This window comes from Eublepharis macularius, chromosome 2, assembly GCF_028583425.1.
Source record: "Eublepharis macularius isolate TG4126 chromosome 2, MPM_Emac_v1.0, whole genome shotgun sequence".
NCBI lineage: Eukaryota > Metazoa > Chordata > Lepidosauria > Squamata > Eublepharidae > Eublepharis > Eublepharis macularius.
The window spans coordinates 34,119,789-34,143,491 of record NC_072791.1 but is presented as its reverse complement, the minus strand read 5'-3'; the positions used below and the strand labels follow the sequence as shown (position 1 = coordinate 34,143,491).

Below are 23,703 nucleotides of genomic sequence, written 5' to 3'. Positions count from 1 at the left end.
CTTAGGATTTCACTGAAAATGTTAGATGTAGTTAATCCTAAGTATGTTATTGTTGCTAGATTACATGGTGGGGTGGGAGTCAGCATAGTAAACTATAGCCCAATCTCATCAGATCTCGGAAGCAGGGTCAGTACTTGTATGAGAGACCACCAAGGCAAAGGAAAGCAATGGCGAACCACGTTGCCTGGAACGTCCCTTGCTTGGGTTGCCAGAAGTCGGTTATCACTTGACGGCACATATGTATATAGATTACATGGTAGTGGAGTTTTTCCTCATTAAAATTGTACTTGGTTGCCAAGTTTTGTTTTTTTCCTCCCCACCCTTCAAAACAATGCACTTATAATTGCTTCCTTAAATAAAAAGCAGTCTTTTGTTAAGAAACTAGAAGACCTGAATATCAATGTAACGTGTTCTCATAATCTGAATAGTGCACTTCTCTGTAAAGTAATTCACAGTATTGTCCCTGTGCTATTTCTTTCTATTAATACCATAAATAAATTTTGAGCTGTTATTGTACCTTGCAGACAAAAGCTCTGAATGAAGACTTTTCTTTAACCGTTACTCTAGCTTTCCATACCACTCAAGAATATAACTGTTTCTTTCCCCTATGCTCTGTAACCTTCTTTAAACGCACACATTTTTCAAGTTCCAAGCAAAATACATGCTGTTACATGGATTTGTTAATAATGGAATACACCTGTATACAATGGACATTTTATTATTTTATCATTCATTCAAATGACACACTGGCAGTTAAGTTACTAACAGTACAATCTTACGGAGATTGCTCAGACTGGAGTAACTCACCATAGGATTGCCCTGTAACCATCTGATTAGACAGAACTGCAGTCAAATGGGCCAGAATTATGGCTTGAACAAATGGAGAAAGTAGAGTTATAATTCCACTAAACAATAACTTCAGCGAGGCAAGATTACTAGAGCCATACATTTATGAATGATTTTCAATCTCTCTCAGGTGTCTTAGTTTGCCAATAGATGCTGGACATTTTGTTAGTAAAGTGCATTCGAAGAGTAAGGGAGAAATCAGGGCTGCAATCCTAAACTTGCTCATTTGGCAGAGAGGATCTCTGAACTCGGTGGAGTTTACTTCTGGGTATACATCCATAGGATTAGGTTTGGTGCTCAAGCTTATTTTAGGTTCTGTTCTAAATGCAGCCCCCTCCCCCCCCCACTGCTGAAAACCCCCAAACCGCTATTTGAATTCTCCTGGACTAACAACTCCTGGACTATCAACAAGAAGTTTGGAGGCTTGGCACAAGAACTGCCACTGGAAAAAGATAAAATAGAGAAACAAGCCCAGAACAGCACATCAGTATCAAAGGCAATTTGCCTCCTGGGAACTTTTGTCCCAAACATTCAAAAGACTTCTAAAACATGAGGGAGTAAGTAATGATTCAGCAGAGATCCACTAGGAGGGAAATATCACTGCCACTCTGCACACACTTCTCCATCAGACCCACAGAGGGATCCACTCACTTTCCAGTCAGCTTCTTACCAGATTCCTTGCAAGTCCTACAGTATAGGACCAAGAGCATCAATTGGTGTTTGTACTATCAGCTGAAGAGACCTTCTAATTAGCATGTCCCAAATGTTTCAGGCCCATGAACCATGATCAAGCCTTAATATTTTCTGAACAACCTCAGTATCTATATACATCACAGTTGCCAACTGGCCTGGAAAATGTTCCATCCCTTTGAGAGAGTCTCGATGTGCGGACACGGGCAACTGAAGCTTTTCATGGCATGCAAGTAAACAACATCCTACTAAATTCTCTACTAAAGAGCCAGGACATTTTTTCTCCAGACAGTTGACAACCCTAGGACACATCTCCTTTCTTCAATGACACATACACACAGGTTTCCCTAGATTTGTTTTTTGTACTACTGCAGCTCTGAGTGCGGCATTACAGGTACTGTAATTCCGTTAGACAATGAGAGCCAGTGTGGAGTAGTAGTCAGAGTGCTGGACTAGGATCTAGGAGACCCAGGTTCCAATTCTCGCTCAGTCATAGAAGCTTATTGGGTGACCTTGCACCACTCATGCACTCTCAGCCTGACCTGTTGTTGTGAGGATAAAATGGAGGAGAAGGATGTAAGCCACTTTGGGTCCCACTTGGGAGAAAGGTAGGGTATAAAAAAGATGAAATAATAATAACAAATTCCTTTTAGCGCTGTGGATCCTGATCAGTTTCTCTGAAAGATGAATGAAAACCCAGTTTGCTAACATCTGAACTGGAGAAATAAGCCACCAACCATCCATGCAGAGGGAAGCAAAAGATAAAAGGCCACTATTTTGGACTACAATAGGAATGGCTAATGGATTCTTCATTACAATAGTATTGCCTGAGGCAAAGGTGACCACAGCAGACTTCTTTTGGCTTTCTGTACACAGATGTGAATGCACAGACAACCTCTCAAAGAATAACTGTTACAGTTGCCAACAGGCCTAGGAAAATGTCCTATCCCTTTAACAGAGGCTTAATGGGTGGAAACTGGCAGCTTTTCATAGCACTGGGATAAATAGTATCTCCTGGTAAATGACACCCCAGTAAGTCTTTATTAAAAGGACAGGGTCATTTTTTCCTTCAGGAAGTTGGCAACCCAAGAAGCAACCTGCTTTCACTTCACTGCATATTACTGGCAGAGTGGCCATTTTGTAAAACAAAAAAAAGTTTCAGAATTGTTATGTAGACTTTATTCCCAGTTGGTAATAGATGGCATAAAATATTTCTTCTCATATGAACTTTCAAACTGCTGTGCAAAGCAAAATGAATTCAACCTGTCTGAGGGGGAAAAAGTGGACTAAATGGATAATTAGAGAACTAATGTCGCTTTGGATCTTATATGACTGTGGCTACTAAGATAAAATGGGAGCAAAAAGATTAAAATTTATATGAGGAGTGTCTTATATCCTCATATGTGTTATATATCCAATATGAAGAGCAGGAGCTCTCATTACTTTCATGTCATACTGAAAGGCATAGTTTTTTTTTAAAAACACCAATCACCAAACTGACAAAGCTGTCCTCACTACTTGGAAGTCCATGTATTGCCTGTTGTCATTGGCCTTGATCCTGTGAACATGTCACGTGTGTTAGTAGTTATATCCTCCCTCACTCTGAAAGAACAGCTTATGAATACAGACGTATCATAAGCCTTTTCCCACATGTGCTTCAAGCAGAAAGGTTCCCAACTCTGGCTGGAGATGGAGAAATATCGGAATGTGAGTCATAAGGCAAGAAAGACTATCAGCCCCACACCTCAGCGATGAGCAGATTCAAGCCAAAAGATGTCTCCCAGAAGCTCCTGCTTCATCTCACCCACAGCCTTCCAAACATTCCCTCATCCTCCTTCCCACTCTGGGGGACCTGATAAGCCCTCTTCTCTTCATTTCCATGAGATGCTGGCCATCGTCATTGCTACTTCCATGGGCCTTCTTCTCTCCCAGGACTGATAAATATAGCCCTTCCCTGAATCCCTCCCTTTCTCACCAATTTCCTAGTTATCTTTGTGTGTGTTATGTGTATTTCATGTTATCGTTCTCTTACTGTTCCTTTAATAAAAATGGCTGCTGTTGAACATCTGCCTGTTTACTAGAGAGTCCTCTAAGGGAATAATCCTGGTATATATTGCTGGAGATCTTGCTAGTTACTCCCTCTTGCAGCGTCCCCTTGTATGCTAATTCCCCCAACTCACAAGGAGACCCCTCCATTTGGGTAACATGATGAATTTAGCACAGTTCTGCTTGTGCAGGATATTGAGAAGTTGGTTGCACAAGATCTTGGACATGCAGAAACGCAAGTGCGGATACAATAAGCTTAGCTTAGCCCAAGCAGCTGCCAGAGTCTTTTTCTTGTGTTTCTCATTACACACGAGCTGTAGCGCAAACAGAAATTTTGTGCAGGATCAAATCCAGTTTCTGCAGTTTACTTATTTAAAATACTGCATGAATTTTACTTTTTTTGCTCCTGCTTATAAAAAACTGAACATTTCCCATCCTCTCCCTCTTTTCCACATGTGCCAAGTCAGGGAGATAACATCTACTTACTTATTCTATTTACAGTTTATTAGTATATCACCTTCAGCAACCACTGTTGAGACTTCATCCAGTTACAGAACATATAGGCATTACAATGCCATTATCCTTTTGTAGTCCTCATTCTGGAGATGGCAACCAATTAAAGACCCCATTCATAAGAAATGTCCTTGCTTTTCCATTTTCTAATGCAGTTGGATTTATCTACTATGTTCATTTTAACGAGCTCTACAAAGAGGTTACAGATCTGGCATCTCCAGCTTAAATCAAATTAACAATTTCTTTGCTTGCAAAAGATACCTTAAAACTTGTCACTGCACAAACAGATTTTGACAAAACTGTTTAACTTTCCTAGTTTGCTTGTGAGGAGGAGAGGTTCTACAGCATCTCGAAATGGGGGAGAGCTGCAAGAAGTCTGAGGCAATGGATTCTGCAGAAGAATCTAGCCATAGCTTGCTGTGCAATTTTTCATTTTCGACAGGTCAGGCAATTGGTGCCCTATCTCTTGTCCCAGGACCTACCTTCAGTAATCTATGCAATGGTCACCACTAGACTAGACTACTGCAACTCGCTCTATGCTGGGCTGCCTGTGGACTTGACCCAGAAGTTACAACTGGTCCAGAATGCAGTGTCCTCATGGGGATGCCATTTAGGCCACACATCCACTCTGTGTTGGCTGCGCTGGCTCCCAGTTGAATTCTGAATCTAGTTCAAGGTATTGGTTGTAGTATTTAAAGCCCTTCACAGACTGGGACCTGCATACCTGCAGGACCACCTCTCCCGTTATGTCCCCTGCAGGGTCTTGCGCTCTGCAGATAAACAACTTCTGGTGGTCCCTGGCCCAAGGGACATTTGGCTGGCCTTGACTAGGGCCAAGGCTTTTTCTGCCCTGGCCATGGCCTGGTGGAACACTCTCCCACTGGAAATCTGGGCCCTGTGGGATCTACTACAGTTCCACAGGACCTGCAAGACAGAGATGTTCCGCTGGGCCTTTGATTAGGGGCCAGCTTTGTGTCCCCTTTTCTGACCACCTTGCCCTCCCTCTGCAGCCGCCCCGAATTTACACCATGGCAGTGCCCATGGCTTGTAATGATTTTATAGTAGCCTGATTTGATCAGTGGCACTGAATCTTTTTATCATGTTATCTGGATTAAGTGGTTTTAATGTTTTATTGTATTTTTATTGAAATATTGTTGGAAGCCGCCCTGAGCCCACTCGTGGGAAGGGTGGGGTATAAATCAAATAAATAAATAAATTTCCTACACTATAGAGGCCGATAGGGTCACAGCTCAATGGAGGGCTTCAGCTTTTCATGCACAAGGTCCCAGGTTTAATCCTCATCATCTCTCTATTTTTTTTAAAGGATCAGGTAGTAGGTGACATGAAAGATTGCTACCTGGGATCCTGGAGAACTGCTGCCAGTCAGAGTAGATAATCCTGGCCCAGATACATCAATAGTCTGACTCATTTTAAGGCAGCCTTATGAGTTCATGCGATGATAACAAATTGCTCTAAAGCCTCTACTGATCTTACTCATCTTTACTGGACTGGTAACATCTGGAAAAAGGATCAGTATAGTTTCTGTCTAACTTGTGGCTCTCAAGCAGTTTACCAATGCGCTGCCACTGCTGAAAAATGCAGGTTTCTGAGAAAGGCCCAATATCTTTCCTTTCATTTTACAATTTAGAATGATACCACTGGAACGAAGTATACAGTTAAGTTCTTAGATCACCAATATATGGACTTGACAAGGTGAAGTATTCTTCATAATTTAATACTGTCTGTGGTGAGGAAGTGATGAGCCCAGGAGTTCCTCTCTGGCACCGCACAGCCTTCCACAGTTCCGCTCCCATGAGAGAGGCAGCCTCAGTGCTGGCAGAGCAAGCTCAAGTGAAGATTTTCAGTCACTATCATTTACTTCCTGGCTGATATCTCTTAGCTATCACAGTCCATTAGGGGTATGTAATCCAGATTTGGAGGAGAAACTGGATTTTTGCCTATCTGGCTAAATCTGGCTTTCCCAAATCAAATAAGAGAATCCAGGCTCCAATCCAGGCAGAAGCAGGAGGAGGAGAGGGAGTGGCCAATCCAGGAGCTCCCATTGTCTGTGAGTGGCATTGATTCAGTTGGGCTAAATTGCAACAGTGTTCCTTGCTTGAGTTTGGCATGACGCACTGGTTTGATGTTGGCTCCCTTGATTCACTTTGGTTCTGGGGGGATTCCATCCATTTCCTTACTTCAGTTTAGTTCTGTTAGGCTTCCTGTTGCATTTGGGAATGTGCCTTTGGCTACTGGCACACTTGCCCTTGTGTATTTCTGCCTGACAACCTGCTTGGAAATGTTTCCCCCACAGGAAACAACGGAGTGTGGCTGGGGACCCCTTCTTCAGAGAATCTTTCCCAAATTTCAGGAAACCCATTTTTTTTTTGAGATCTCTGAAACCCAGATCCCAATGTTCCAGATTTTTTTGGTACACATTCCTAGAGACAATCCAGCAACTCACCTCCTCCTCGGCTGTCTGAGCTCCCTGTTAAGAACTCCACCCTTAATGGTGTAGGCCCACAGCCAGCCCCCCCCCCCCGATTTATCACAGCAAGCCATGTGGCCTAGGAAACTCTCTGGGAGAGACAGCCCTGCCCATGCTAATGGGAAATCCCCATCCCTCTCTCTGGGCAACACGACCCACTTGGCCTCACCAGAGATGTTCATGCCTCCCATTTCCCTTCCATCACCAACTGGGCGGGAACAGCCTCCTGAAAATGATGGTACGGTCTGGCATCTCTGCTGATTCCATGGTCGCTCCACAAGTCCAGTGATAGCCAATGTGGTACAGTGGCTAGCTTGATGAACAAGGATCTGGGCAACCCAAATTTGATTCCCTACTCTTTCAGGGAAGCATGTTGGGTGACCTTGGGCCAGTCACACTCTCTCAGACTAACCTACCTTGCAGGATTTGTTACTAGGAAAAAATGGAGGAGATGAGAATGATGTAAGCCACTTTGGGTCTCCACTGGGGACAAAGGTGGGGTATAAATAAAATAAAATCCACATGTCTTTAAGGAGGTGGACTCTGGACATCTATATAGAGGTGAATCGGCTTAGCCTACAATACCTAAGACCTGGTTCTTCCCCTGTGACCTGCTGAGACCTTGATTATCAATAAAGGCCAACATTTGATCAGTTTAAATAGCAAGCACCCACTAAGACTCGATCTCAACAGTAGCCCTGCCCCTGAAAATTTGCCACGAGCCAAGAAGCAGAATCTTTCACAATCATCATAAGATCTTCCTACCTAGAATGGCTTTTGGCAGTCACTGTTGAGGTGGCACAGAAGTAAGCACTTTTAATGTAGTGAAATTTTATTATGTATAATTAAATGTTTTATTCCTTTGGGGGAGGGGGGTGTCCCCGAGCCTTCACGATGGAAGCAGGTTATAAATATAAATGCATGCTTACAGATGTATAGATTAACCTCTCTGAAGAAAAAAAAATGACATATGAAGCAGCCATGAGAGCTCATACTGCAGAGACTTGACTGCAAGGCTAACTGCTTTTCATATTGTTTTAGGCTTAAAAGGTGAAGCAAATGTGAACACATCAAATGGGCACAGTGCAAGATATAGGAAGAATGGCAGGAAGCGGCAACTTGGGAAGAAAAGGTCAGACGACTGACAATGGTAGGTCTCCTTTATCCCATTGAGGGCAGGGCCACAGCTGATGAGCCAAAGTTACAGGAACCATTGTGGGGCAATGGAGCCTCTAAAGGATGCTGTGGTCTTTTCTTCATAGGAAGGATGCTTACAGCCATGGCTCAATTTATGCCCAGGCCGCATAATATTTGCCTGTTCTACACAACACAGCTGGCTGTTCTACACCTAGTCAGAACTGCTTTTGTTGGCCCTGAGACTCTTTGCTCTGTGAGGCTTGTTGTGCTTGTCGAGCTCTGTTATTCGATCATCTGTGCTGATACTGCCTCTATTGAGATTGAGGTTGTCAGTATTGAGAGTAATGAGGATACGGCTGGTAGCGGTACTGCTTGTACTTGTATGATTGTTGTGGGCAGTAGGGATACTGCTGAGCAGGTTGTTATTTTGGGGGAAGCACCCCATATGAGTGGGCTGTCTGCCTATCTTTTTTCTTCTGCAAGAGGTAGTCATCCCGTTTTTGAGCAGAATAGCGTTCGCCCCTCAAACAGTAGGTCCTCTACCTTGGCCCTCGTCTCAAGTGGTAGTGCAATAGTGCATAGCCAAACGTGTCTCCTGAGTACTATAGATGATGCCAGAGCCCTGGCAGATGTGTCAACTGTGTTCCACCTAGCATTAATTTGTTGCTTAGCCAACTTCAGGACTTCATCCAATATCACCTTGGCCAATACCTTCTGGTCTTCGTGTAGTTTCTCGAGGTAGGCAGACATATGGTTCCATAGGAAGACTTGGTAAGCCCCCATGATGGCAGCATAATTTGCAATTTTAATGTTGAGCGCTGATGAAGAGTAAAGCTTCCTGCCAAGGATATCCAATTTTCTGCTTTCCTTGTCTGCAGGTGCCGAGTGGGGACCCTGCCACTGTCTTGTTTGCATTTCTTCAATCACCAATGATGATGGTGCAGGGTGACTAAATAAGAACAGACGTCATCTCTTGTTTTGTACAGTTGATGCTGATTTCTCACAGATTGAATTAATGAGCTCCACAAAGCCTTCAATGACAGGGAAGGCTATATTGGCTGTTCCCTGAATATAGGTATTACAGGACCTTGTCCTTTGGCTTTGGTTCATTGCTGATATTTCAATGTCAAGGGACCGTGTCATCCTGACCATCTGTTCCATATACAGATGGTAATTGTCTGTTGGGGAAATTTGTCCCATTCCCATCACAGTTTCATCTGGAGACGGGTTAGATGCAGGACTAGGGTTCCTTTCCCGGTCAGGTTCAGATGGTTGGTTGGATAGGTATGAGCATGGAATCTCATACTGCATTCCAGATCCCTTTGTTTGATTGAGGCTTCCAAAGGTGGATGTTATGAACTGGCTCCTGTGAGACTCTCCATGATGAAGTCCATATCTCGACTGGTGTATGTGTTGTGGCCATTCTCGACATGCATGCAAGCAGCATGGTTGCTTGTCGTCATAACATCTCATCCAGAGTTACTCTGGTGGAATCCCTTCCTCAATTTCCCCTTCCTCAGGTGAGAAATGGTAGGAGGGAGACCTGGAGTGGAATGATGGAGTTCGGGGTCTATCCATCATGATGTTCTCCACCTACTCCATCTGTCTTTGTGCTTTGTCTTGTTCTTTGCCTTCTTCCTTGGGGGTTCTAGGAACTTGGGAATCCCCTGTCTCACACCCTCTGGTGCTGCCCTTGGATGGCTTGCAGGTCTTGGATCCGTGCCCTTTGAATCTGAGGTGACAACTGAATCCAGGATCTTCGGATCTGATGGCCGAGTGGTGGTTGGCTCCATGCGTCTTTTCTTCGGCTTCACTGTTGGTGCCAAGGCTGGTTCTGATCTTGATGGTGATGTGGAGGGCGGTCATCAGATCGGGGGAATCTCTGTGAGGCTCTGCATCTCAAGTGTTCAGTGTTGTTGATGGCTGCAAGCCAGATCCAAGGATGTGGGAACCAATTTAGCCGACTGAGTCAACAGGCGTTGGATCTGCGCGGGGGATATGGTCCTCGAGGTTGAGGTCTGAGTTGGTGCAGCTGCCTGGTTCCTGCTTCCTGTTGAGGGGAATATAATCTTAGGTATATCAGAGGCTTTCATGGCCCTCTCCCAGAGGAGCCCTTTCAGCCTTGTGGTTCTCTCGGGCCATGCTTTCGGGGTAAATTTGTGACAGTGTTCTCAGGCCTAAACGTTATGCCCCTCCCCAAAGCATTCCAGACAAATCTATCTGGTTTAGTCATTTTTGTTGCACATGTGGCACAACGTTTGAACAGTGCTTTCTCTGCCATTACTGCTCATTTATCTTTCTCTTTCTTTTTCAGGTAGAAGAGAAGCTGTAGCAAAGAACCTTCCTAGCCAGCGGTGAAGAAGGAACTGAGGGTAAGGGGGCCTCCCAGTGGCATTCTCAGGGGGAAATGCCGCACATGCACACTGAGGAGGCATGCACCCCCAGAAGGCTTTCGTTTTAAAGAATCTTGCAGATCAGCAGGCCTGCAAATACATAGTGAGACTGCATAGAAGACAGACAATGAATAGAAAGATCTTCTGTACTAAGCAAGTGCACTTGCATTGTGAGTAAAAGAAAACATACTCAAGATTGTGCATATTTTTGATTTTCAACCTCATCTTTAATCCACGTTCACGAATAGCTTTCTGAAATTCTTTGGCCATTAGCACAAAAGAAACTTCATAAATCAACATAAAACTATAAGTCAGATCACAAAACAAGCAACTACACAAACAGCACAAAATACAATGTATTTATTTTAACTAAAGAGAAGGGCTGGCATGATATCTTCTTGAAACTCAGAGAAAACAAGTAGAAAAGAGCAAGAGTACAGTAGCACCTATAAGACTAACAAAATTTGTGATAGGGTATGAGCTTTCGTGAGTCACCGTTCACTTCTTCAGACCCTGCTACAGACAATCATGGCTACCCATGTTGATCAGAGAAAACAAGTTAGGGATCATTTTGAAGAAGTGATAGGATCCAAATGGTGAGCGACTGCTGCTTGTGGAATATTTCCTGCCCTGGCCCCTTTCCCTTTGCTTCAGAGAACCCTCAGAACAAGATGGAGAGCAATTTGGGGGCATGTAGTAGAAAGAGAAAAATCGGAGAAAATTTCATTTTCCCCTGGTGTGAATGCAAATGCTCTTCCACTGATAGAAGAGGGGACTTTGAATCCAACCCATTATTGGAATTTGTAATTTTTCATACCACCAAGGGCTTTTTTTACAAGGATATGCTGATCAAACTCTGGCATTGGTCTGCTGTTTCTTTTCATTTTCTTTATATTTATTGCACATTTGAGTATTATGAAACTCACAAAAATGGCTGATTGGCTGTTTGAATGCTGATGCCTTTTTTCCACTTCAGCAGATTTAATGTAAAGATGAAGATAGACAGGAATCTGTTCTCCAATTTTCTTCAGCTTTTTGGAAACTTGTTCTTTACCCAACACTTCTATATCCCCCCTCACCCTCAAAGTACTTCATTACAAAACTAAACCACACATATGTGTCTCTCCTTCTTGAATTACTTTTTACTCATTAGGCCACATTTTTACTGCTTGTTGCTAAGCAACATGCATAATATTAAGACATACATTCATCTATCTCTGAACACTTCCTATTTCCCATATGTACCATTCTACTTCAAGCTTTTATCACATTTGAATTTACTAGGTTCCTGTTTTTTATTCCCTTACACTCTATTTTAAAAATCCTGGTCAGGGCATAGAAACTGCATTCTATGCCAGCCAGCCCTTTTCTCCCTTCCCTCCTCCCTTCCCCAACGTCAAAGAAGCAACTGCCAGGAGTGACCCAACAATCTTTCCGGCACAGTCAAGGAACCCTTTAGGCTTAAAGAGTCAGGGTATTCCTCAACAAAGGAATGGACCTGGAGTGGTGCTAGCACCTCTGAGAGTTTCCTGCACACTGAAAAGAACGGCCCAGCCGGCTCACAAATCTGGGAAAGGTCACTCCAGCTACTGCCTTTCACCTGCTTTTCCAACTGCTACTCCGAGCCAAACTAAAAGTGACATCTTACACAGGTTGGACACTAGTCGGCTTCCCTCAAGTTTTGATGGGAAATGTAGGCATCCTGGTCTTGCAGCTGTAATGGAGAGCCAAGCTGTAAAACCAGGGCGCCTACATTTCCCATCAAAACTTGAGGGAAGCCGACTAGTGTCCAACCTGTGTAAGACGCGTCACTTGTAGTTTGGCTCTCAGGCAGCTCAGCATCTCAGTATCCAAAATTACATCGAGGTCAGATCCCAATGTTCAGTCCCATTCATCCAGCATTTAGTCACACCCTAATGGGATCAAAAAACAGAACCAAACATGGGGCTATGGAGAGAAGAAGGCATGATGCACAGTTGATAGAGGTCCCAAAGACAGAGAGCAGGCGCAGTTCCTATCCCCTTTATTTTATCCCATTGAGCTGTCAGTCATTCAGATAGAGGGAAAACGAAGTGCTGCAGCTAGGGAAACTAAGAGCCTTGGGCCTCACTAACAAAGATCCTGCAGAAGGTGTGGAGAATACAAACATTACACATGTGTGTTTCCCAGTCACAGCCCTTGCAGTTTACAAGTTCTTTTTCCATAGAGATAGACTGTGCCTATCACAGAGGTGGACATTTTACTAGTCCAAAAGAACTGAGAGTATTGCTATCTTGCCATTCTGCAGGTGCAAATAATCTTCCATTCGCAAGAAAAAAAATTAAGTTTGTGAAGCATTTTAAAATACAGCATTTTATTAGTAATAAAATGCAAAAAAGAATCCAAGAATGTGGAAAGAAGTCACATGGTCAGGGGACAAACTACATTTCTTTGCCCCACTGAACTTTTCTATATAATAGAGAGAAAGCTCCAGTTATGAAAACATGTATAAATTTTCCTTTTCAGTATCAATAACTATAGCTTCTCCTCAGCCAAGGATGATTTTCACACTTTTTTCTTGGGTAAGAAACTTTTTTGGGAAAACACATTTTTTTGAGGTGATGGATACTGTTTCCTCCAAAGAACAGTAGAATGCTTAAACCAAAGTAAAGACAAAAAGATGGGTGAAAGAACTCCTAAGATGCATGTACTTTGTAAATCTTACTGTTATCCATTGAAATCAGCTCTTTGAAAACATAACAGTAAAGAGCAAGAGGAGGACAAATTGAATAATTTAAGGCTTGTTACATCCCTGACCCTTCATTGACTATTAGACTGACCTCAGTTTAGCATCTAACACAATATCAGCACTATAATGATCGTTCAAACCAATTCATGAATTCCCCAAACATTCTGGGACAAATATGAAAAGGTGGCACTGATATACAATAAACACCATTTAATTTCTACATAAAGATACTTACAGCTCTAAGTTATGACACCTTCATGTGCTTCTCATTTGCCAGTTCTCAGTAAAACGTCACAACTGCTCAAAACGCATATTTTTACACCTCTTCGAAAGATCACTAAATATTGATGTGTGCTTGCTAGTAAAAAGGTAATAGTGCATTTTGGCATAGCCACTATGTAATTTCTAGTTATGCAGCTTTCAGAACGAAAGGCTCATTTACAGAATTATAAAAAAGTACAGCTGTCACTTGGTGGCTGTATCTCAGGTACAACCAAGGCTTGGCTATGCTGAGTGGGATTTTATTTTTCTTTGAACAGGAAACCCCACTCTCCTCCATTACTATTTTCTTTAAAAAGTATTCTCAGTTGCAGAAGTGATTTTGCTATATGGCATACAGGGACTGCTGCTGAAGAAACATGAGTCCCAAACCAACCTGAGCACAGGGGACTAATGTTGTATTTCCCCAATAGGTACTTTAGTGGAGAAGACATGAAGTGTGCAAGTATCTAGGAGAAGCTAAGTATTAACTGACTGAGCCCTAAGTGTGTCCTGTTCAGGGAGACATTTCACACAAGAAGAAACAAGTCATTCACACAGCCAACACTTCCTTTGCCCTTCACCACTAGCCATTTGGGAAATACTAGGCAAGTCCGTAAGAACAACGACATTTGTATAAGGGAACAGGGAAGGGTCAGGGAGTTGGACTAAGATGCTTGCAGCAGTGAAAAATGCAAGATGGTTGTGAATGGAAAGAGCAAGACAAATAAGAGAACAGGATGCCCTACAGTATATAGCAGATAACTGCAGCCTGAACATGAGAAATAATATTAATAAAATGATGACGCCATTTGTGTTTAGTATGTTGAAATAAACCATTTTGTTCGCTGATACATTTCATTTCCCCTGCAACTCTATTAAACATTTCCTATATATGAATTAGCCTTTGAGTAATTTCTTAGCAGATGGATGATGTACCACAGAGAAGAATACAGAAGGTGGCTGGGAAGAAGGAAATCATTTTCAGTCTTGATGATCAAATGTCAGCTCATGTTCAGGAGAGATTAATTCCTCATTTTACAATAAGAAGTGGGGGGAAAGCATCTGCTATCTCGGGACACAGGCTAATATTTTACACCTCATTCTATAGAAACCAAACAGCCAGAACCATCAACTTTTGAAGCAGACCCAGCACAAAACTGTGCCTCAGAAAACAGGCATGCAGGGGGGAGTGGTAGCTGTTCAGGATTGTTTTACGCTACATGTGCTCGTGCAGCTGCGTGCACACTTGGATAAGGAGGCTGCGAACACACTTGCTTAAGAAAGGAGAACAACAAAGAAAAAAAAAGACGACTGCAGACATCACCAGAACTGAAATGACATTGCACTGTGTACTATGTTCCCATGGCAACTAGCCACTAGAAGATGAATGTTTCATATTTGCTCTGCTCTGCAGTCCATGTCTAAATCAAAATTTCATAAAGAGCACACGATCTCAACTGAAGATACTGCTACAAAACCAGGTTATTTTTGCATTACTGAATAATTACAGGGAAGAAACAAGGAGGTCATTTTAGAATAAAAGCAGACAATTTTTAAAAAAAATCCGAAGACATCTAGTACACCTCTGGTGTGCAATCCCATTCATCCAATGGTAAATCAGCATAAAATGCAGATCTCAATAGGTGATACCGTCTGTTTAATGTGATCTTGCACATTCTGATCCAGAGGAACTGTGGAAGCAGCAATCAACTGCAGACTTGCTGCCGCACCTGCTGATGGCTTAGAGCCTAGTGCAGAAGCCTTAGTCACCTGGGGATGTTTCTAGGGCAAAGCATGTACATTACTGAGCTGCTGGATTTTGTCTTTTCCTCTTATATTTAAGGGCTTCTGCACACCCAGCAAGAAAAATCCACCTGAGGAAATCTGTTTCCTCAGTTTTATTTACTGGATGGAAATAATTCTTCAGAGTTGCTGACTTACACACAGAGAACAAAGCACACAGAGAACAGCCTCTTTACCCCCAAATTTGCCACACGTTTCTGTCATCCTTCATTGATTATAGTAGTGAATGAGCAAAACAAAGATTTTTTTTAAAAATATGGATTAGTAGCCTGCAACATCAATTCACAATTAACTTTTTAAATAGCTTCTACTCCTATTCTCCTGTAGCAAAAATGTTACATTTAAGATGGCTACTGTTTTGTAAATGGTAGGTAATTACGATTGGTTTAGTAGCTCCTTGAATTAGCTGGGAGATAGGTGGCCTCGGGGAATGCAGCTCTAAGGGCATGTGTCCTTGAGCCCAACACCCACCCTCTCGCAAAAAGAAACCCACAAGTAACTGTGGCTGCGGAGACTCTATGCAGCTCCATGTCCAGACAAGGTGCTCCCTAGTTCATGCTGAGGGGCTGCATCAGTTCCTCCCTAATTCAAGATGCTTCAATCTACCTGGGGGGACAGGGAGCGGAAATACTATGGCTGAGTGGCAGAGAGCCTGCTCGGCATGCAGAAGGTCTTGGATCAATCCCCAGCATCTCCACTTAAAAGGTTCCAGTAGCAGATGGTGTGAAAGACAACGGAAAGGCAGTGCCACTCTGAATAGACAACTCTATCCTCTATGGACCAACGGTCTGATTCAATATAACGGTCTGATTCAGCCACTTCCACACACAGAAGTCCTCACGTGAAACACAGATTTCCTTAACCGGATCATGAACTACGGGCTTAAGGTGGATATGCATTCAAATACACATCTGAATGCTGATGCTATCTGCATTGTACTGCTTTCAGTAGAAAGGTTCATTTGGATCCATATCTGCATCAGGATGTACATTTCGACCCACATTTGGGTGCTTATTCCACTGTGCAGCACACTGCAAACACAGCATCTGCACTCAGATGCTTATTTAGATGTGCATCTGATTTATGCCCAGTTTGTGATTGAACAAATGATCCCTCTGCGATGCAGCATTCTGGCGGTTTGAATCACACTACTGCCATGAACTCATCAGGTGGCCTTGGTAAGTCACTCCTCTCAGCTCCAGCTGTACTGTGAGGATAACACTGACTTTGTTCACTGCTCTGGATGGACATTAATCTGTCCAGAATGGCAGTGTACAAATGAGCAGTTATTATATCTTGCAAAGATCCCCTTACTCACACAGGAGAATGGAAGCACGGATGGGGATATGGAGAGGGAGGGAAAATTTCCTCCTCTTTGTCTAGCCCTTCTCTCTCCTCGTACCATGAAATCTTTTCACAGGCCCAGATTTGTAAAGCAAACAGAAATTGGCACTTTCTGAAGAACAGTCTTTCCTGGAACGTCTTATGGCAACATGGACAACAACTGATAGAGAAGACGCTCGTTCTGAACTACGACATGAAACAAGGTATTTTACTGGAATACAATGCTTTATCACCAGATCATTTTCTCTGATCTGTTACATTCATGTAAACTGCTACTAAATGATAGAATTGTTATGGAAGACCATGTTACAACAATTCTACAGAAAGTTACACATATGATAGTGAGACATCAAGTCATCCACATACCAGTAATCCACACAACCGTTGCTGTGCATCCACAATAATCCCTTTACTTCTCTTTCTCTCCCATTCGCAGGCCAGTGCAGGCAGACAAGCCCCAACAAACCCAAGCCGTATGTGGAACCGTGATACCCCAGGGGCCAGAGATCACACGGCAGTCACTGGCTCTACCCTGTTCCTGAGCAGGTCAATTAGCAACTTCTTCAGAACCTGCAAATCCAGACAGGAACAGGGCAGTGCAGGAAACAGATATACGTCTGTTAAACTGTGCGATGTCCTGGCTCCCAAATTCACCTGCAGTATCTTATGGAATATGTTGGGGTGATGCTGCTAAAGGGAGAGCCATATTAGTACAGCAGAGCACTCTTGTGGATTGTTCCTGAGGTATGTAATATTTTTTCCAGGGAGTGGGAAGTACCACAGAGAAGGAAGCTGATGATGTCTTATAATGATTTTCATTTTCATAATAAGACCAACAGTAATGCAAAATACCAACTTCAGATATAAAATTGTCACATGTATTTTGTATAGCTCCTAACAGCATTGCTCAAGATGTAAACTTTAAAAATTTATTTTGAAAACCAGCAGCATGTTAACGTCATGCAAGACTAATATGAAGATTCCAATGACATCAAGCACACATACTCTAGTTTGGAATAATCTATTATATTCTCTCTCATGACTTCCCTTTAAAAGGCTATTTAGCACCACCGTATGGTTCAACAGACCTACTGTCAATTTATGTTCATCTTGGTGTTCCACATTCTCTATAAAGATTAACCCACAGGCTGAGAAAATCTTTGCCCCAGGCATCCTAAGTATATTACAACAATAACCAATTGAAAACCTATTTTCTTCCCCAATGTGAGTGAAAGCTGTTTAGATAAATATTGCTGTTGCAAAGAACAGGTTAAGGCCAAGCACACAAACAAACAAAAAAAGAAGAGTCCACAGTTCTATACACACACACACACAGAGTAAACAGCTTGTACAACCACCTGTGTTCTGACCTCAGCAGGCAACTATTGCTTTTGTTTGTATAAGTGCTGTGTATATTCTTAAGTGGCCAGCATGGAACATAATATCTCTTAATGGTCTATGCCTCTGCACTGCAGTAGGGAGCATTTTCTGATTAATGATGCCCTTGAGAGAGTTTTCCCCTAGATGTCAAAAAATTTACAGCAATAAGGTCATGCAAGCAGCAATGCTGAACTCGCCACGCAAGATATTGGGTTGGATCTAGCGCAAGATTTCCATTTGCACTAGGGCTCTTGCACAAGCAAAAATATAAGGGAAAAAAGACCACAGTGGCCCATTCTGCACAGCACACCTTAAGCTGGCGCTTCTGAGTATTCATGTCAATCAGCGCTAAATCGGCTTGGGCTCCTAGCATTCTGCACTTGCATGACCTCGAGGTGATTTGGTGTCTGCTTTCTTATTCCAGACAAATTGAGGAGTGTCTGTTTGAAGTCGCTTTTGTGGAGGCTGGAGCTGACGTCATTAAAAAAAAAATCCAGTGCATGCATCATAATGTTGCAATGTTGGAGCCCAGTGTGTCCACCATCCCCCCTCCTTCTCCCTGCAACTGAGTTCACTGATTGGGCAGTCCCATGCTCATTAATTTTTTCTTTCTGAATTCTGGAGAGGCAATTGGTGATGGAGTTCTGTGGAGAAACCTTTCATGCTTATTCCACTAGCTTCTAGCAGATTGCTCTGGTGTGCTTTGAATTGTCTGCTTGGTGCAAAATGGTGCCTCTCTGCCAGAGCAAAATGTTCAAATGCTGCTGCCCAAACAAAATGGCATTCTCACTGGCATCCTCACATTACGTGACCGTGTTCTTAGATGTGGAAAGTGGATTCTTGAGATGAGTCTCTCAACCCTGTTTCCAAATCCCCATGAACATGAGCCCCGGTTGTAAAGAAATAGAAAAGTAAACCCAAGAAGTGATCAGTGGGGAATGTGGATTGCCATCAGGGAACGAGATGGACATTGTGCTTAAAGGGATAGAATGCACAAACATCACAGCGTAGTGGCTATCCCCTAATCAAAAAAAAGGACAGTGGATGCTCAGTTGCTTGGGGCTTCTTTCAGACTTCTCCTAATGCCCAAGAGGGGGGAAAAAGCTGTGTGCAAAGAGATGGCGAGAGAGGGAGCAGTTTCCACAGCTGTTTGAGAAATGCCATTGCAGCGTACGACCCTTCCCTCACTTAAAAAAATATAATGAATGAGGGAGTGCGGGGAGAGCTGGAGAGGGAGAGAATGGTTTCCACTGGGTCGCCAACCAATAAGTGCCTGGGGAAAGGAAAAGCGGGAGGGGAGACAAATGGAATGGAATCAGAATCCCCCTAAACTGACTGTGCAGAAAACTCCAACAGCTGCTTACGCTCAGTCAAACTTATTGTATCCCAATTTGCGTTTTGCTTAAGAAAGATACTGCATAATCACCAGTACTGGGGTTTCAGGAAGTGAAATTAGCAGCTTCTTCATTCTCAAAATGGATCTTAGAGGTCCAGTATGGAAGAGAGAAATTTGGTGGGTGTATGTCATTCAGTGTGAATATAAGCAAACTAGGTTGGCAGTGGAAGTGCTGCACAAGACTTCCACAAGCAGAACTGTGCTAAGTAATTTCTTTTTCTGCATGTGCATCGCTAGATCCAACCCAATATCACATTCTAAACCTGCTGCATGAAACTTCAGAAAATTAAAGGAAATATGAAATGAGACGGAATCCAGAGAAGTGCACATAGAATTGAGCAAAACCAGTGCAGCCGGGGTGGGGGTGGGGGAGAGATCTATTATGGCCTGTGGAAATTTCTTTGCACCTCAGTGCTGGGCCCAGTATTTGAATCAAATCTTATAAATTTATATGGTAAGAAGTTGGCCTTACCTGAAAGCTTCAACTACAGTCCTCTCCGGTAACTTTGGTGCAACAGTTTTAAAGGCTGTTTTGAAATCTTCCAAAGACAAAAATCCTTTACCTTAATGGGAATATGTGCGTGTCAAATCAAAATAAAAGGCTTGCTGAAAGACATTTAAATATTTGCAAGAGCAATGCACTGATAAAATAGGGTTCTAAGACACCTCCTGACATTACTGGGAGCAGGGATTCTACCATGTTTACACAAAAGAAAGATCTTTCCAAGATTATAGCTCCCTTTCAAGATTCATGATATTTCCAACATTTCAAGAACTCAGCTCTTTGCCTACTGCATGTATATTGTTGCTCATGGGTTTACTGTAGTACTAACCTAGGACATACAATGATGCTTTCAACAGTACAGGTTACTTGGCTCTTGTTGCAATGCTTTTGTGAAAAGTCACTCTTACTCTAAACTTACCAGGTTTACTTAGAAACTCCAAGGAAATAACAGCTTGGTTTCTGCATCTGCTGCACTGCTGATTCCTACCCTGCTTAGATCCCACTGTTTATCAAGGCACCAGCTCCAGCCCAAAGTTTCTGGGCCCGTTGCAGCCTGGGACCTGTGGAACCTCCTCGGCCCTGCTTCCCCTCTGATACAGCATGCACAGTTGCTACAATCAAGCATACTATATATTTGGTTCAGAAGACAAGTCCACTGTCAGTGATTAGACATAGAAGAAAAGCTTACATTGCATGTCAAAAGCAGTGAAGAGATGTCTAGCTTCGCTATGGTACAACTGTGCAGTCTTCTTTGTGCTCATAAGACTGAGAAACTTGTCAAGAGATATACCTAGTAAAATACGGAAATGGTCGTATGTCAACAGAAACATATCATCATTGCTTCTACAGTAGCTCAAGCAATACAGCCCTTTTAAAATTTTAATATTGCAATTCTAAGTACAATTACACACTTTAAATTATACTGAAGAAAGCTTAGAAGGATGTAAATTGTCTTAGGATTGCTCTGCAAATGAAAGAACAAACCTTGAAATAGAATTTCTGCACTGCATCTCATTTCTTTTCCATCACATAAATCATCAGACTGCCATCATAGTCTTAAACATCTTTACTCAGAAGTAAAGCTGATTTCAATAGGACTTCCCTCCAATTAAACGGTTATTGGGTCTCCTCCCTGGTTGTGTTATATGTATTTGTGTTTTACTGAACTATTTTTATTTATGTCATTTATTTATTTATGTCATTTATAGTCCACCTTTCTCACTGAGACTCAAGGTGGATTTCCATACAGCGTCAAGGACATTTCTATATAGTGTTAAGGTCATTTCCACAACAATGTCATAGGATTTTACAAAGACGTAGCATTAGCAAGGATCCAATGCAGAGCTGAAGAATTGCTGAAACAGAATATACTCAATTCTAGGACTCACATTAGATAAACAGGAAGTACAGGTACTATAAGAGTACATATTCGAGCAACAGATAATATGCAATGCTATGTAGTAGTGAAGTCTATGGTCCCTAACTCATTAGCAAAGCATTTGAGACCCCACCCCCCTATAATGCTTCCCTACGACCTAAGTAACAAGTCTTTTTGAATAATTCGGTTTTGCATTGTTTGCGGAAAGCCAGGAGAGTGGGGGCTCTCCTGACCTCCTCAGGCAGACCATTCCATAGGGTGGGGGCCACCACAGAGAAAGTCCGTGTGCTGGCTGCTGTTGATTTCACCCATGTGCAGGCTGGCACCTGCAAGAGACCCTGTTCAGATGAGCGAACCTGCTGTGGAGGGACATAAGGAGTGAGATGATCTCATAGGTATGCTGGGCCAAGGCCGTGAATAGCTTTGTATGTAATAACCAATACCTTGAATTGAGCACGGTAACTGATAGGTTGCCAATGGAGTGACTGTAGGATGGGAGTGATGTTCATGCTCCTGCTCACTCCTGCTAACAGTTGAGCTGCAGCATTTTGCACCAATTGGAGCCTCCTAGTTAACTTAGATGGGAGACCAATTATTTACATATTTTATATACGCTTGTATTTTAAATTCTGTTTTAATGTCTTCTTGATGTTTTAATGTTGTAATGTTGATGTTTTGATGCTCACCTTCTAGAAGAAAGGTGGCAAAGAAATATTTTAAATAAACAGATAAGTACAGAGTAATACTACTGTTTTAGCTGGGCTATGTTTCTGGTGGAAAATCAGTCAAAGAAAGAAAATGGCATAACAAGTGGAGGATGAACTAATACAGCCAATGAGAAACTACTGCTACATTTCATGTTTGTATCAACTCTAATGAAGTATGTATGGCATAAGTTGAAAGGAATGCCTTATTTTTACTAGCATTTCCTGTGACAGTACCCAGGGGGGAAAAGTAACAGACTCTTACATTAACACAATGTAAAGAATGGTGGCCCAAAGATTTTAAATTTATCAAGTGAAACTATTCCAGCAATAACTTCCAATTCTGAATTTGTATTTTGAAAATCTTATTTCTCATCTCAATTCGGGGAGGGGAAGGTCCACAGAATATTTTCATGTGTTTTAGTGCCTTGTCAGGTTAGCTTATGTGGCAGAAAAGGAGAGGGAGTCACATTTGTGGTCTCCACAGAATCTCAGAATCCACATTTGCATTCCACCAATAAAGATGGGGAAGATTTTGCATAAAGAATACCACTGGCACCATTCCCAGAATGCCGTAAAGTCTATATAATTCTAGAGCCCAAAGGTGTGGTTTTTGAGCTTACCAGTGAAAAAGCACTACCTGACTTGGCTACTCCACTTGCTGACTGAATACAAAATCATTTAAAAGTAAGTTTATCTAGTCTTTGCAAAAGTACTTTAAATAGAAAGCATGAGAATTATTTATATTCATATTATGGTTTATACCCTATTGCTGGTTTAAGAATAATAGCTTTTACAGAAATGCGAGTGGTCCCCAATTGTTGTTCTAAAGGTAGATCATTACGCAGATCTCCTTAAACCAGGGGAGCATCCCAGAGCCTATTGCAGTCAGTGCTGGGATTTTCATTTATTGAATCTTGCCTGTCCCATAAAGATGCTAGGTTGTTGTAGGTGAGACACTCTCGGTGTCAGCATTTGAACATGCTGTAAGGGGATAACTAAGTTGACCCACCTTACAGGGTAATTGTAACAATAACAAAATGGCGTAAAGCAATTTGTAAACTCTGACAGGCTATACACATGCCAAAGGTGCTATGGTTGTTTGAATGGAGTGAGATACTAGACCTGGTGCATGTATCATATGTAGTTCAAAGAGCCACTTCCCTACATTAAAAAATGAAAAATCTCCACAGAATTAATTCTCAAAACGTATTATTATTTTCCATAGACAAAGGTGGACATCAAGCTCTGCATGCCCAATGGGACTTTCAGTCAGAGCTTCTGAGGAAGTAGTACCCCCCCCCCAGTGGTATTTATCTTGGAAAGCTGAGGGAACTTGCCATGGGATTTGCTGTTCAAAAAAAAAACCTAAAAAATGCTACTGGAAATGCTCAAGTCCTTGGTTGCAATTCTTTGGATCTCGGGCAGAGGTTTGGGACACAACATAAGGCTATGAACTATTGTAGATTTCAAACCCATGCTAGGAACTGATTTTTTTCCACTTTAAAAATAACCACTCTTTATTTACAAGTATATTTGGTATTTCTAGGACCCAAAAATACCATGCTGGCTTAAATTATTAGGTTCTAACCATACTGTACAATTTATTTAATAGCAGGGACTGCCTAAACAGGAGGCATTTGCCTGCTTGAGCATCCAATTTCACTAATGCACACTGCTTTTCTATTATGTAGTGACCCTGCTACAAAAAGCCACAACCTACACAGATTTCCCAGTATGCATTCATTTTAGTTCAACACAAAGCTACATTCTTTTGCTCGCTAGCCTGTATTTTAGTTATATGAATGCAATAGGGGTTAACAGGGTTGAAATGTTACACACAGACAAGCTTCTTACGCTGATTACATATTTAGTAGAGGAGCAGAGTGCTAAGTATATGTGTGTATATAAGTATTATGATATTCATTCACTTATACAACAGATTTTTTTAATGCATGCTACAATATATAAACTTGCCAGTTTAACATATTCTTACGAGTTCCAAGTCCAACAGCACAAAAGCAGTTTTCAGGACTAGTCTGGCAAAACAGATGCATGTGATTTCACAAAATTTCTGAAAGAGTCACGAGG

The 23,703-nt window shown here is 42.2% G+C and overlaps 1 protein-coding gene across 1 annotated transcript in view; it reads right to left on the bottom strand.

Annotated features, from left to right (window-relative positions):
- EFCAB11 (EF-hand calcium binding domain 11) overlaps nt 1-23,703 on the bottom strand; it is a 63,108-nt gene that overhangs the window by 28,992 nt on the left and 10,413 nt on the right. Inside the window, exons 4-5 of the mRNA XM_054969903.1 lie at nt 20,219-20,320; nt 19,498-19,588 (exon numbers count right to left, since the gene is read on the bottom strand). Of these exons, the coding sequence (XP_054825878.1) occupies nt 19,498-19,588; nt 20,219-20,320 (193 nt within the window). The remainder of the gene's footprint in view (nt 1-19,497; nt 19,589-20,218; nt 20,321-23,703) is intronic.